Source organism: Pelophylax lessonae (genome assembly GCF_965119305.1).
Source record: "Pelophylax lessonae genome assembly, chromosome: 6".
NCBI lineage: Eukaryota > Metazoa > Chordata > Amphibia > Anura > Ranidae > Pelophylax > Pelophylax lessonae.
In genome coordinates, this window is record NC_138773.1 from 176,882,367 (window position 1) to 176,898,323 (window position 15,957).

The 15,957-nt window shown below is 46.2% G+C and overlaps 1 protein-coding gene across 1 annotated transcript in view; it reads right to left on the reverse strand.

The window, feature by feature from the left end:
* Nucleotides 1–15,957, reverse strand: part of TNRC18 (trinucleotide repeat containing 18) — a 399,546-nt gene that overhangs the window by 122,445 nt on the left and 261,144 nt on the right. The window contains exon 18 of the mRNA XM_082260849.1: nt 5,000–5,400. Within this exon, the coding sequence (XP_082116975.1) occupies nt 5,000–5,400 (401 nt within the window). The remainder of the gene's footprint in view (nt 1–4,999; nt 5,401–15,957) is intronic.

The window sequence follows — 15,957 nt, forward strand, 5'->3', positions numbered from 1 at the left end:
CGCGCAGCGCGGCGATCGGGGGTGAGGCTCGTCCCTCGGACTGAGCCCAACCCCGATCAAGGTAAACAGCCAATGAAATTGGCTGTTTACCACGTGATCGGCTGTGTCAATCACAGCCGATCACATGAGCGGCTCCAGCGCGAGCCGCTCGTTCCTTCCTAAAATGCGCGCCCCCGGGGGCGCGCAGTGCGGCGATCGGGGGCGAGGCTCGTCCCTCGGACAGAGCCCATCCCCGATCTAGGTAAAGAGCCAATGAAATTGGCTCTTTACCACGTGACCGGCTGTGTCCAATCACAGCCGGTCACAAATGTCATCAGAGAACATGGTAACTAGCTGTCACCGTGTTCTCCTCCTCACACACTGATCCTGTGTGAGGAGGAGATTGTGGTAACAGCTAGTTACCAATCATAGTGCACCCCAACCACACTGATTGCCCCCCCCCCCAATAAAGAGCACCTGTCACTAGCCCATCAAAGTACCCGAGTACCTGTCACCAGCCCATCAGGTACTCAGATGACAGGTACTCGGGTACTCTGATGGGCTGGTGACAGGTACTCGGGTACTCTGATGATGGGTACTCGGGTACTCTGATGACAGGTACTCGGGTACTCTGATGACAGGTACTCTGATGGGCTGGTGACAGGTACTCGGGTACTCTGATGACGGGTACTCGGGTACTCTGATGACGGGTACTCGGGTACTCTGATGACAGGTACTCGGGTACTCTGGTGACAGGTACTCTGATGGGCTGGTGACAGGTACTCGGGTACTCTGATGACAAGTACTCGGGTACTCTGATGACAGGTACTCGGGTACTCTGATGACAGGTACTCGGGTACTCTGATGACAAGTACTCGGGTACTCTGATGACGGGTACTCGGGTACTCTGATGACAGGTACTCGGGTACTCTGATGACAGGTACTCGGGTACTCTGATGACAGGTACTCTGGTACTCTGATGACAGGTACTCTGGTACTTTGAGTACCCGTCATCGGAGTACCCGAGTACCTGTCACCTACCCAACAGAGTACCCGAGTACCTTCCACCTGCTCATCAGAGTACCTGACACCTGAAGTACCCGAGTACTTGCCACCTGCTCATCATTACCCATCACTACTCATCAGTACCCATCAGTACCTATCACCTATTAGTATCAGTACTGATCATCCGTACCCATCAGTACAGTATCAGTATCACCTATCAGTATCAGTACTACTCATCAGTACCTATCACCTGCCTGTCACCTGCCCATAAGAGTACCCGAGTACCTGTCACCTGCCTATCGGAGTACTCGAGTACCTGCCACTTGCTCATCAGTACCAGAGTACCTGTCACCTGCCCAGCAAAGTACCCGAGTACCTGTCACCCTTCATACAGCCACCATGTCTAAGTCCAAAAAGGTTAACATACGTCGTCCGTTTAAACCTAAATACCGGTGTTATGGCAGCAGATAGCTGCCATAACCCTGGTATTTTTTTAAACGGTGGACGGTTGGCTTTCCGATAAGGGTGGTCCCAGCGGCAGATTCGCCGCGGGATCACCCTTCCGGGGTGGCGGAAGAGGTGCCCCCCCCCCTCCCGCTGCATTCTGGTCCTTTTCCCCGCTTACCGGACCCGCCGGCAGCGGGGAAAACGATCCGGTCCCAGATCCTCACAGACAGGATGTCGAGTGAGGGCAAGCTTGCCCTCACTCGACTCTATGGTCTTGGAGGACCGGAGCTACGGCAAACGTCGTTGCCTTGCAACCAGTTTAAAGGTCCCTTTTTTTTTTTTCATTTTATTTAATTTTTTTTTAATTTTTTTTTTTTATTTTTTCTATCTTTTAGTGTACTTGTGAGATCTGAGGACTTTTTGACCCCAGATCTCACAAAAAAGAGGTCCTGTCGTGCCTTTTTCTATTACAAGTAATGTTTACATTTCTTGCAATAGAAATAAAAATGATCAATTTTTTTTTTTAAAAAAAAACAGTGTAAAAATAAAAAATAATAAATAAAATAAATAGTAAAAAAAAAAAAAAAAAAAAATTAAAGCGCCGTGTCCCTGCGAGCTCGCGCGCAGAAGCGAACGCATACGGAAACCCCGCCCACATATGTAAACAGTGTTCAAACTACACATGTGAGGTATCGTCGCGATCGTTAGAGCAAGAGCAATAATTTGAGCCATAGACCTCCTCTGTAACTCTAAGATAGCAACCTGTAGAAATTTTTAAAATGTCGCCTATGGGGATTTTTAAGTACCAAAATTTGTCACCATTCTGTGAGCGTGCGCAATTTTGAAGCATGACATGTTGGGTATCTATTTACTCGGCGTAACATTATCTTTCACATTATGGAAAACAATTGGGCTAACTTTACTGTTTTCTTATTTTTTTAATTAAAAAAAGTGATTTTTTTCCCAAAAAATTGCGTTTGGAAGACCGCTGCGCAAATACGGTGTGATAAAAAATATTGCAATAATCTCCATTTTATTCTCTAGGGTCTCTGCTAAAAAAAAATATATAATGTTTTGGGGTTCTAAGTAGTTTTCTAGCAAAAACAACTGATTTTAGCTTGTAAACACCAAATGTCAAAAATAGGCCTAGGCAAGTGGCTAGGATGCATGATGATGCTCCTTGGATGTTTAGGCCCCTCTATATGGCTAGGCTGTGAAAAAGTCTCACACATGTGGTATTGCCATACTCAGGAGGAGTGGCAGAATGTATTTTGGGGTGTCATTTTTGCGATGTACATGCTATGTGTTAGGAATATCCTATAAATTGACAACTTTGTGTAAAAAAAAAAGTTTTTATTTTTTTCCCACATTTTCCAAAAACTTGTGGAAAAAAATGACATGTTCAAAGGACCCATAATGCCTCTTAGAATATACGTTGGAGTGTTTGCTTTCCAAAATGGGGTAATTTTGTGGACTTTTCCATTGTATTGTTGCTCTAGGGCCTTGAAAAGTGTGATAGGTAGTAAGAAAGTTTTATGTGTATTTATGCTCCTAAAACGCCTTATGGTGCTACTTGGACGTGGAGTCTCTTTTTGTGGCCAGGCTGTGTAAAAGTCTCACACATGTGGTATCACCATACTCAGAAGGAGTAGCAGAATGAATTTTGGGGTGTCATTTTTGCTGTGTACATGCTATGTGTTAGAAATAGCTTATAAATTGACAACGTTTTGGGAAAAAAAAAGAAAAAAAAATGTTTTCTTCATTTTCCCAAGAATTGTGGGAAAAAATTATAACTTCAAAAAACTCACCATGCCTCTTACTAAATACCTTGGACTGTCTACTTTACAAAAAGGGGTCATTTGGGGGGTATTTGTACTGTCCTGACATTTCAGGGCCTCAAGAAAGGAGATAGGCCATCAGTACATCTGGTGTGATCAATTTTCAGTAATTGGTACCATAGCTTCTAGACTCAATAACTTTCACACAGACTAAATAATATACACTAATTTGGGTTAATTTTACCAGAGATATGTAGCAGTATAAATTTTGGCCCAAATGTATGAAGAAAAATTAATTTTTTGCAAAATTTTATAATAGAAACTAAAAAAAAGTGTTTTTTTTGCAAAATTTTTGCTCTTTTTTTGCTTATATCACGAAAAAAAAAAACCCCAGTTGTGATCAAATACCACCAAAAGAAAGCTCTATTTGTGTGAAAAAAATGATAAAAATTTTGTTTGGTTACAGTGTAGCATGACTGAGCAATTGTCATTCAAAGTGTGAGAGTGCTGAAAGCTGAAAATTGGTCTGGGCAGGAAGGGGGTCTAACTGCTCTGTATGGAAGCGGTTAATGAAGGGAAGGAGACCACATCCATCAACAAGAACAATGATGCAGAGTGTGACCTACACACACACATACAGGAGGTGTGCTACTGGCCAGATCATCACACATCCCCCTCCCTCACACTGTCTCCTTACCTCACATCCCCTTGTATTTCCCATTTCCAGAAAGTGCTGCATTCAGAGCTTAATACAGATACCACTTACTAAGATATCAGTGTAAGAGGGAGACACTAGAGGTTGTACCATTGCTTTCAAACTGGAGAGTGTTCTGGCCAATGGACACAGTACCCACAGGTCCGGAGAGCCCAGTTCCCAAACATGGCTCTGGACCTGTAAAGAACTCTGTGGCTAATAAACCAGTACACCAACTACCCTGGGAGAGCAACAATCCTTTTGAGGGTCACATTTTAGGCAGGCCCTGCAATCTTTGGTCCAGAGAGGTCACGGTATGGTCTTTATTACAGTGCTGAATATTAGTCAATCCAGATAGTTTATGTGTAGAAACTAGCTCAAGCAGCTTTAAGCAATATTAAACCCAAAACCAAAAATGTAATATATTGCAGTTTATCAATCATTAGATGTGATGTCTGCATTCATGTTCTGTTTTTAGGCTTTTCCCCCTCTGTTTTCACCTGATGATCTGGCCAGTAGCACACCTCCTGTTTAAGAGTGCCCCACTCTGATGAAGGAGCACAAGGGCACCTTTGGACATCAGCATTGTTATTCTCGGGGGAGGAGAGTGTTGTATGGACTAGCAGATTTAGATACACTAACCAATTAAAGCCAAACTCCAGCTCACACTTTTTATAAGCAGTTTCAGCTTCAGTTTTTTTTTTCCTTTTGAGATAAAGGTCTTAAATAAATAAAAGCGGATCATTGAAAGCAACCCTGTCAGTGGTAAATGGTTTGTCTCAACCCTGTAACGGATACATCTGCAGAACAGCCTGTCTAAGAATTAGTAAGGTGCACTATGATAATAGTAAGCTTTTGGGTTTAAGACTGCTTTAGTGTTAAATGAGAAGAAAAGCATCCATAAAGTACAAGGTGAGAACGTGTCCAACCTCATGGGACACTAACAAAAACTGAGACATTACCACTGATTTTAGTGAGCTGTCCTTTAACAATTTTTGTTTGTCAGTGTTCACCTCCTGAAGGCAGCTGCCCACACATCCTTAATTGGACAATACACGTTTATATAATGCACTGAAAACAGGTCTACCATGCCTACCTTTTCTTTTTGTTCTTTTCCCTTCTTGGAGCTTGTCACTTTGCTATAGCGGATAGCTTTAGGCACAGAACTGGTACTGTTCACACCAGAAAGCATAGATGGACAACTGACAGACCCATGTAGAAATATACGCTCACTTCGTCGACGGCTCCAAAGGTCATCATCGCTAGCCTCAGCCCCAAGTTCCTGGCTGTGATCTTTTGTGGATTTTAATTTTTTATATTTTCTTGCCTTGTTCATTATTTTTCCTTTCTCAGAAAGGTTAAGACTAGATTTATCTTCTGATGAAACTACTGATATTGGAGAATTTGCTACATTTGAGTTGGCAAATTTTAAAGTAGCTGAGGGCTTTGTTTCAATTTTCACCTCACATTCTGAATCTGTATCTTCAAATTCTGTGCCTGTAAAGGAAAATTAAGAAATATGAATCTAGGTTTACAAGTAAAAGTCAGTACTGAAGATCATACACCTGTCTTTACTAAGAGACAAAATGCTGCAAAGCAACAGTGTAAAAAAAAACAAAAAAACAAACACAATCCTTGTTACTATTTAATTTTAGCAAAGTTACCTGCCATCCATCTGTTATACAGTAGTTTACAAAAGTGAGTACACCCCTCAAATTTTTTGTAAGTATTTTATTATATCTTTTTATGTAACAACTCTGAAGAACTTTGCTACAATGTAAAGTAGTTAGTGTACAGCTTGCATAACAGTGTAAATTTGTTGTCCCCTGAAAATAACACACGGCCATTAATGTCTAAACCGCTGGCAACAAAAGTGAGTACACCCCTAAGTGAAAATGCTGAAATTGGGCCCGTGTCAATATTGTGTGTGGCCACCATTATTTTATAGCACTGCCTTAACCCTCTTGAGCATGGAGTTCACCAGAGCTTCACTGGTTGCCATTGGAGTCCTCTTCCACTGCTCCATCACAGGGCTAGTGGGTGTTAGAGACCTTGCGCTCCTCCACCTTCCGTTTGAGGATGCACCACAGATGCTCAATAGGGTTTAGGTCTGGACACATGCTTGGCCAGTTAGGTCTGGACATATACTTGGACACCTTTACCCGCTTCTTTAGTAAGGCAGTGGTCGTCTTGGAGGTGTGTTTGGGGTCATTATGTTGGAAAATTAAAAACAAATATATTAAAAAGTATGTCGCTGTTTGTTAAAATGTGCATCCGTAAAAATTCCAATAAGAAAAGTGATGATATGTGCCAATCTCCTATGGACTATCTATTCATAGAAGTACATATGATATATGCGATACTACCTATAAGTGTAGCTGTAAAGCAGGGGTGCTAACTCACCCCTAATTAACTCAACCCTAATGTGATGGATGCAACTGCTTCTCTTTGGTGAGGTGTGTGATGTTAGCTGGTATTGAGGATGATGATGCTACTCGCAACTTTTCCATGTTTGCGTCGGTCAGTCTGGAGCACACTCGACTCTTTGTGGTGGTAAGTTTTGAAAAGAACTGCTGATGGGTACAGCTGACTGGTACTGCTGGTGGGTACAGCTGGCTCAGGCTGGTACAACTAGCTTGTACTGTGCTGTGGGTACTGCTGGCTGGTACTGCTGTGGGTACTGCTGACACAGGCTGGTACTGTGCTGTAGGTACTGCTGGCTGGTACTGCTGGCTTAGGCTGGTACTGTGCTGTGGGTACTGCTGGCTGGTACTGCTGTGGGTACTGCTGACACAGGCTGGTACTGTGCTGTAGGTACTGCTGGCTGGTACTGCTGGCTTAGGCTGGTACTGTGCTGTGGGTACTGCTGGCTGGTACAGCTGGCTCAGGCTGGTACGACTACCTTGTACTGTGCTGTGGGTACTGCTGGCTGAGGCTAGTACTGCTGACACAGGCTAGTACTGTGCTGTAGGTACTGCTGGCTGGGGCTGGTACTGTGCTGTGGGTACTGCTGGCTGGTACTGCTGGCTCAGGCTGGTATTACTGGCTAGTACTGCAGGCTCAGGCTGGTACTGCTGGTTGGTATTGCTGTGGGTACTGCTGGCTCAGGCTGGTACTGTGCTGTAGGTACTGCTGGCTGGTACTGTTGTAGGTACTGCTGATTCTGGCTGGTACTGCCGTGAGTACTGCTGATTCTGGCTGGTACTGCTGGCTCTGGCTGGTACTGCTGGTTCTGGCTGGTACTGCTGTGAGTACTGCTGGTACTGCTGGCTCTGACTGGTATTGCTGGCTCTGGCTGGTTCTAGCTGGTACTGCTGTGAGTACTGCTGGCTCTGGCTGGTGCTGCTGGCGGGAAATGCTGGCTAGCAGCGGCACCGCACTGGAGGAAGAGGCAATGTTTCCTGTATTGGTCACAGGCCGAGTTCATTTGATGTCACTCTGCTGTGCCTCGCTCAGACTGGCACTATACAGGAAGCATCAGCTCCATTCTGACAGATCAGCTGAAAGACTCGGCTGCATGGGGGGCCGGACCAAATGACTTTGAGGGCCGCATACGGCCCCCAGGCCTTAGGTTCCCACCCCTGCTGTAAAGTGTTAACGTGCATATAATTCATAAGTCACAATATCACAATATAATTATTAAATGTTGTGCCAAACACTGTGCATAATAAAAGTGCTTGAGTGTATATATAAATAAAAATATGGTGAATACAAAAAGGTATAAAGTTCAATAATTCCACATATAAATTTAAAATGAATGAAAATAGTGCATGAATTATAGATATAAAGGTAAGTGACCCTGAAGGTTTAAAACCTTTATCCACCTCGTGAGCCAATCCACACTTGAATGTTCACCAGATGGTCCCAGGCCACTGGGACCTATATCGCCTTTCTAGATCACTGGATATCAAATCTTTAGGGATAACATTCTCTCCCCTCTCCAACCACAGAGATATAAAAACCGCCTTCCCAGATCACTAGATACCAGATCTCATGGATTTCTCTCTCCGCTCCAACAACTGAAATACATGATCGCAAAGAACAAGCACAAATAATCATGCAACTCGGTTTTATTGAATGGGCCAATAAAACAATGTTGATTATTATGATTACAAAAGAAGTGCCCAGACCGGCACAGGTAAGAACCACCCAGGTTTACAATTGCATCCCCCTCTGTCAAACAGCTGACTTGTTGGAATACTGCCCTGCCGTCCAGTCTTTGAAGGAAGGGGATCATGTTCTGCTTCAGTATGTGTCACAGTACATGTTAGCATTCATGGTTCCCTCAATGAACTGTAGATCCCCAGTGTCGGCAGCACTCATGCAACCCCAGACCATGACACTCCTATCACTATGCTTGACTGTAGGCAAGACACACTTGTCTTTGTACTCTTCACCTGGTTGCTGCCACACACACTTGACACCATCTGAATAAAATCGGATTTTTGTAAGATCTTACCGTAAAATCCTTTTCTCTTAGCTCATTGACAGACGTAGTCTTCTTGATTCACAAGAACTGGGTTATGTTGTCTCCGCAGGAGTAGGACTAGGCAGAAAAGAAAAAACGTTCTGGCTCCACCCTAGGGGCAGTCCCAGAGGGTATATCCTCCCTCTCTCTGCTACAAGGCATCAGTTCTGTCACAAAGCAGCAACAGAGAATTTAACCCAACCCAACTCAATGATAGAGGGGCGGGTACTACATCTGTCAATGAGCTAAGAGAAAAGGATTTTACGGTAAGATCTTACAAAAATCCGATTTTCTCTGTCGCTCATTGACAGACGTAGTCTTCTTGATTCACAAGAACTGGGACATCCAGAAGCAGTGCCACAAATGAGGGGTGGGATTGACAGAAATCAAAATCCAATCTAGAAGGCCCAACCGGTGCCAAACTAGAAGTTTTAAAGGCTCATTATAAACAAAGAATGAGACTCAAATAAAAATTCCAACGGAAAAAAACCCTCGAGGTAGACCACTGGTCTCCTCAAATGGCAGCCTGCAAAACCTTGCGGCCAAACGAGGCATCAGACGATGCCATTACATCAACTTTATAATGTTTTGTAAAGGTATGCACCGACGACCAGGTAGCCGCCTTGCACACCTGGACCACTGACGCCTGATGGCGAAAGGCCCATGACGCACTAAGTGCCCGAGTGGAGTGCGCCTTAACAGGGAACGGGGGCTCCCGACCCTTAATAGAATAAGCCTGTACCACCGTCTGTCTGATCCATTTGGAAATAGTCGCGGCAGATGCAGGCAACCCCTTTTTGGGTCCATCCGGGACCACAAAAAGTGAATCCGTCTTGCGAAACGAGTCTGTCGTTTTCAAGTATACCCTGATCGCCCGGACCACATCCAAGGAGTGCAAAGCAAACTCCCGAGGATGACTGGGCTTAGGACACAGGGAAGGTAATACAATTTCTTCATTCAGATGAAATTCTGAAACCACTTTTGGTAGGAAGGATGGATTCGGACGAAGAACCACCTTAGCTCTATGAACCACCAGATATGGGGAACGACAAGATAATGCGGCCAGTTCTGACACCCTGCGTGCAGAAGTGATAGCCACCAAGAAGGCCACCTTCTGGGACAACGTAGGTAGAGGAATCTCCCTAATATCTTCAAAGGGAGGTTTCTGAAGAACCGACAATACTAAATTAAGATCCCAGGGTGGTAACAGCGCGCGCACTGGCGGAGCCAGATGTCGCACCCCCTGGATGAAATTCCGCACCAAGGAATGAGTAGCCAAAGGCTTCTGAAAGAAGATAGCTAAGGCTGAGACCTGACCCTTGATAGTACTCAAGGCCAGTTTCTGCTCAACCCCTTGTTGCAGAAAAGCTAATATTCGACTAACCGAATAAGACTGTGGACGGAACCCCAGAGGTTCACACCATGCAATGTAGGACTTCCATGTGCGATGATAAATCTTTCTGGAAGTCGCTTTCCTTGCTTTAACTAGAGTAGGAATAACTGAAGCTGACAAACCCTTGTCCTTCAGCACCTGGGTCTCAATAGCCAGGCCGTTAAAGCCAGCGATCGTAAAGCAGGATGGAAGATCGGTCCCTGAGACAGTAGGTCCTCCCTGAGAGGAAGTCTCCACGGGACGTCCGCCACCAGTCTGACCATGTCGGCGTACCACGCTCAGCGAGGCCAGTCCGGAGCTACCAGGATTACTGGAATTCCTTCCTTCCTCTATCCTGCGAAGAAGTCTTGGCAGTAACCCGAGAGGAGGGAAGGCATACATTAGCTGGTATTGCCCCCACGGGGCGATCAGTGCATCTGCGGTCTCTGCTAGAGGATCGCGGGAGCGAGCCACGAATCTCTGTACTTTCCTGTTGAATCGTGATGCCAACAGATCCACATCCGGGGTGCCCCAACGTAGGCACAACTGGTGGAAAACTTCTGGATGGAGGGACCATTCCCCCTGATCCAGAGTCTGACGGCTGAGATAATCTGCCTGCCAATTTTCCACCCCCGGAATGAACACCGCAGAGATCGCTGGAACAAATCGTTCCGCCCAGCGAAGAATGCAAGCCACTTCCTTGGCCGCTCGGACACTCTTGGTGCCCCCCTGGTGATTGACATAAGCCACGGCCGTGGCGTTGTCCGACTGGATCCGAACCGGGCTGCCCTGGAGCTGCTCGGTCCAGTGAATCAGACAAAGTCTGATCGCTCTCAGTTCCAATACATTTATCGGCAACCTGGATTCTTCCGGGGACCAAAGTCCCTGGACAGATAACTGACCGAGAATTCCTCCCCATCCGGATAGGCTGGCATCCGTGGTCACTATCGTCCAATATATTGGCAGAAATGACTTTCCCTGGCTGAGCATCGGAGACCGAAGCCACCAGACCAGAGACTCTCTGGTCTGTTTGCTCAATCGGATCCGATTGTCCAGGGATTCCGGATTCTGATTCCATCTGAGAAGAATCTCTTGCTGAAGAATTCGGGTATGGGACTGGGCAAATGGGACTGCTTCGAAGGAAGCCACCATCAACCCCAGAACCCTCATGCAAGTTCGAAGAGAAGACCAGCTGTTGGATAGTAACAACTGGACTGCTGATTGAATCTTCCGGAGTTTCCCTACCGGAAGGAAAACTCTTGTCCTGACTGTGTCTAGAATTAGACCCAGATATTCGAGCCTCTGGGTGGGAACCAGAAATGACTTTTGCTGGTTCACCAGCCACCCGAATTCCTGTAAAGAAATTATAGTAATTTCTATGTTTTGTAGCAGGGTCTGAGGAGACTCTGCATGAAGCAGGAGATCGTCTAGGTAACCTAGAATCGATATGCCTCTTTGGCGCAGTAGTGCCAACATTGGGGCCAACACCTTCGTGAAGACCCGAGGAGCCGTGGCAAGACCGAAAGGTAACGCCACAAACTGATAGTGGTTCTCTTCTACGGAAAAGCGTAGAAACCGCTGATGTCCTGCGAAAATGGGAATGTGAAGATAGGCGTCCTTGATGTCTATGGACGCTAGGACATCCCCTGGATGCAGGAAGGCTGCTACTGTGCGAATGGATTCCATCTTGAATTTTCTTATGTTGAGAAAGGAATTGAGTGCCCTTAAGTCCAGAATTGGACGCACTTTGCCCTCTTTCCTGGGTATTGTAAATAGGTTTGAATAAAACCCCTGAAAACGTTCTGTCCAAGGAACGTGGACTACCACTCCTTGTTGTAGTAAATCCGTGACTGCTCTCCGCAGATCTTCTAGACGATCCGGGGATAGTCGGATATTGGAAGGGAAGAATCGCGCCGGTGGGAGAGATCGAAACTCAATCTTGTACCCTGACCTTATGACTTTGCAAACCCACTTGTCCGGGATTCTGGAAAGCCATGGATCCGGGAACCGGCGAAGACGTTCCCCCACCCCAGTTATGGGTGGGGGCGCACCTTCAGGCTTTGGACGATTTATCTTCAGGTCTGGAGGGGGCGGGCTTTTGCTTGCCCGACCAACGTCCCCTGAAGCCTCCTGAAGGAGCTTTGGAGGACTTAATTTTTTCACCCGCGGGACGAAAAAACTTTTTGTGAGCAGAGAAAGAAGGCCCTCGTCTTTGACGAGGTCCTTTACCTTTAACATTTTGCGGTAAAAAGGTGCTCTTTCCTCCCGTGAGATCCTTAATGATCTCATCTAAGTTGGCTCCAAATAGACGCTCTCCTAAAAAGGGGATATTAGCCAATGCTTTTTTGGAACCTTGGTCGGCTAACCAACCTTTTAGCCACAGTGTACGCCTGAGAACCACTGCTGAAACTGATGCTCGCGCCAATAATGGAGTGGCGTCTAACGCCGCATCACACACAAACTGTAACCCCTGTATCATTTGTTCCAACAAATCTGATACCGCCTGAGGGACTTCTTCTAAGTCCCGGCGCAACCACTTGGTCCATTCAGTTACAGTCTGCGAAACCAGTCCAATAGCAATTATTGGTCTGAAAGCTGATCCAATCAAGGAAAACATGGTGCGAGACATAGCTTCTATCTTGCGATCCACTGGATCTTTAAAAGACGGGGCGTCTTCTAAAGGAATAACCGTGGCTTTATTCAATCTAGCAATTGGTGAATCCACCACAGGTGGTTCTGTCCATTTCTTAATGAGGGTTTCCTCAAACGGATAACGCCTGTTAATGCGTTTAGAAATAGCAGAAGTGCGTTTTGGCAGACTCCATTCTTCTTTGATTGGATTGCCAAAACATTTGGGCAATGGAAAAACCTTCGCTACTTTGATGCGTTTTTTAGTCCCAAAGGGGATTTCAGTTTCAGCTATTTCCAACGGAATACCCTGTAATCTTAAGGTTTCTTGAACAGATACAATGAGTGCGTTTACCAACGCTTCCTCTCGGGCTATGGCTGATGCCGAAACATCCTCCTCACTGTCTGAAGAGACAGTACCCGAGACACCAATCCCAGATGAAGTACCTGCAACTGCAGAAATAGGCTCAGATTCTGAATCCGAAGTTTCAGATAATAAGGGGTTAGGCGGGGGTCGCTTTCTTGCGCCCTGTCCCTGACAAGCCACTTCCACCGGGGACACAAAAGTTTCCATAATAGCTGACCATGATTCAACCGTCAGTGGGGTGCTGGAGGATCCTGCAGACACCTCGAGGGGATCCGGTTGAGATACATGAGTGGCAGGGTCCATGTTAATTCAGGACACCTCTGCCAGAAAAAACAAAAACTTTTTTTTTTTTTTTTTAAATAAAAAATACCTCTTTTTTTTTTTTTATGTGTATCCCCCTAGCGCAATAGCGCCCCTCAGAGTACCTGCTTCTCGATCCCCACAGAGAGAGAGAGGGACCCTCAAGGCTCACCACCCGATGCAGAGAAGTTTCCAACCAACTGCAGTCAGCGTCTGTCTTTTACAGACTGGAAAGAGCTGTGTTAGTTTTCCCGGGTAGAAGGACGTGGCTCCGCCCCCTGTGTACGCCTTCCGGCGTTCCCAGCTCTCCACGAGGTAACTGGGCTCATCAAACATGGCCGCCCCCATACAGGAGACAATAGACTCCAAAAACATGGCGGCCGGCGTGACCTGAGGACATTCATGCACCCGGTCTACGGCAAAATGGCGGCGGACTGCCGAAATCATTTTTCCCAGCACATCCACCTGCATCTCTGCTAAATGGCGGTTTATCGATCTGCAGGAGGTACACTACAATTAAGGTAGGATTATACCTCCTATGTCTGCTGTAATACTACAGTCTGCTGGGTAGAGTGTTAGTTCTCAAACCAAGTCCACTTCCCACCAAACACATGCTGTATTTACAAGGGGGACTTTTAGTGTCAGACAGATATTGACCATGTATGGAGGGGCCCATAATTCATACTGCCTCATAACAAGTATTAATCAGTATAAGTATTAATCAGCACGGATTCATGAAAAATCGTTCGTGCCAAACCAATCTATTAACCTTCTATGATGAAGTGAGCTGCCACCTAGATAAAGGTAAGCCTGTGGATGTGGTGTATCTGGACTTTGCAAAGGCCTTCGACACCGTTCCCCACAAACGATTACTGTACAAACTAAGGAAGATAGGTATGGACCATAAGGTGAGTACCTGGATAGAGAACTGGCTCCAGGGGAGAGTACAGAGGGTGGTGATTAATGGGGAGTACTCGGATTGGGTGGGTGTGGAAAGTGGGGTCCCCCAGGGTTCTGTCCTGGGACCAATCCTGTTTAATTTATTCATAAATGATCTAGAGGAGGGGATATCTAGTACAATCTCAGTATTTGCGGATGATACTAAATTAGGCATGCCAATATCTTCTATGCAGGATGTGGAAACCTTGCAAGCGGACCTGAACAAAATAACGGAGTGGGCAACTACATGGCAGATGAGATTTAATGTTGAAAAATGTAAAGTAATGCACTTGGGGGCCAGAAACCAGAAAGCAAGCTACTCGCTAGGGGGGGAACCTCTGGGTGAGTCTAGGATGGAAAAGGACTTAGGGGTACTGGTAGACAACAGGCTTGGCAGTGGCATGCAATGCCAGGCCGCAGCAAGCAAAGCCAACAGAATACTGGGATGTATAAAAAAGGGGATTCACTGCAGAAATAAAGAGATTATTCTCCCGCTCTACAAGACTCTGGTCCGGCCACATCTGGAGTATGCTGTCCAGTTCTGGGCACCGGTCCTCAGAAAGGATGTGCTGGAACTGGAGAAAGTCCAGAGAAGGGCAACAAAAATAATTAGGGGGATGGAGGACATCAGCTATGAGGAAAGACTACAAGCCCTGAACTTATTCTCTCTGGAGAAGAGACGATTGAGGGGGGATATGATATCAATGTACAAATACTGTACTGGCGACCCGAGCATAAGGAACAAACTATTCAGAGAAAGGAGATACAATAAGACACGTGGCCACTCACTAAAACTAGAGGAAAGGCGGTTTAACCTTAAAGTGCGTAAGGGGTTCTTCACTGTAAGAGCGGTAAGGATGTGGAATTCTCTTCCACAAGCAGTCGTATCAGCAGGGAGCATTGATAGTTTCAAAAAACTATTAGATGGACACCTTAAAGACCACAACATACAGGGGTATACAATGTACGGCTAAAAGCAAACACACACACACATCATAGGTTGAACTGGATGGACTCATGTCTTTTTTCAACCTCACTAACTATGTAACTATGTAACTATGTAACAAGGAAAAAAGGGAACGTTTACTCACCATACCGAACCGACAGGCACCCTCTCTTCACAATACCCTCTCCACCGGGGTGGGGGGTTGTGGACCACTCCGGACGCCTCGACTCTCTGGTTCCTGGCGTCCAAGCGAGACTTTTAATTCGCAAGGTCAGTCCCTCCAATGGGACTCCGTCGCGGCCGACCCAGCGCGGAGCTCTGGTCTGCATGCGCTCGTAGGCAGAAACCGGGGTGACCACTGGATCTCAACATCCAGCCCGTCGCCCGGCCCCGCATACTTACTTGAATGTGTCGCGGCCGACCAAGCGCAATGCAATGGTCTGCGCGCGCTCGTAGGCCGGCTGGGGGTGACCACTGGTGTCGCCCAGTCCGGCGTATTTGCTTGAAGATCTCACAGGAAAAAACACTGGAGAAAAACTACCTAAAAAATATTTTTTCTAAAAAAAAAATCTTGCCAGGACCAGAGATCCCAGCAAGGAACTTAGGTCCTTACTCCTGACTAGACAGAAAAAAACTGATGCCTTGTAGCAGAGAGAGGGAGGATATACCCTCTGGGACTGCCCCTAGGGTGGAGCCAGAACGTTTTTTCTTTTCTGCCTAGTCCTACTCCTGCGGAGACAACATAACCCAGTTCTTGTGAATCAAGAAGACTACGTCTGTCAATGAGCGACAGAGAAAATTTGTTTATCTTGGTCTCATCAGACCACAGGACATGGTTCCAGTAATCCATGTCCTTAGTCTGCTTGTCTTCAGCAAACTGTTTGCAGGCTTTATAGTGCATCATCTTCAGAAGAGGCTTCTTTCTGGGATGACAGCCATGCAGACCAATTTGATACAGTGTGTGGCGTACAGGCTGAACACTCACAGGCTGACCCCTTCAGCCAATGTAGTAACGCTGGCAGCACTCATACCTC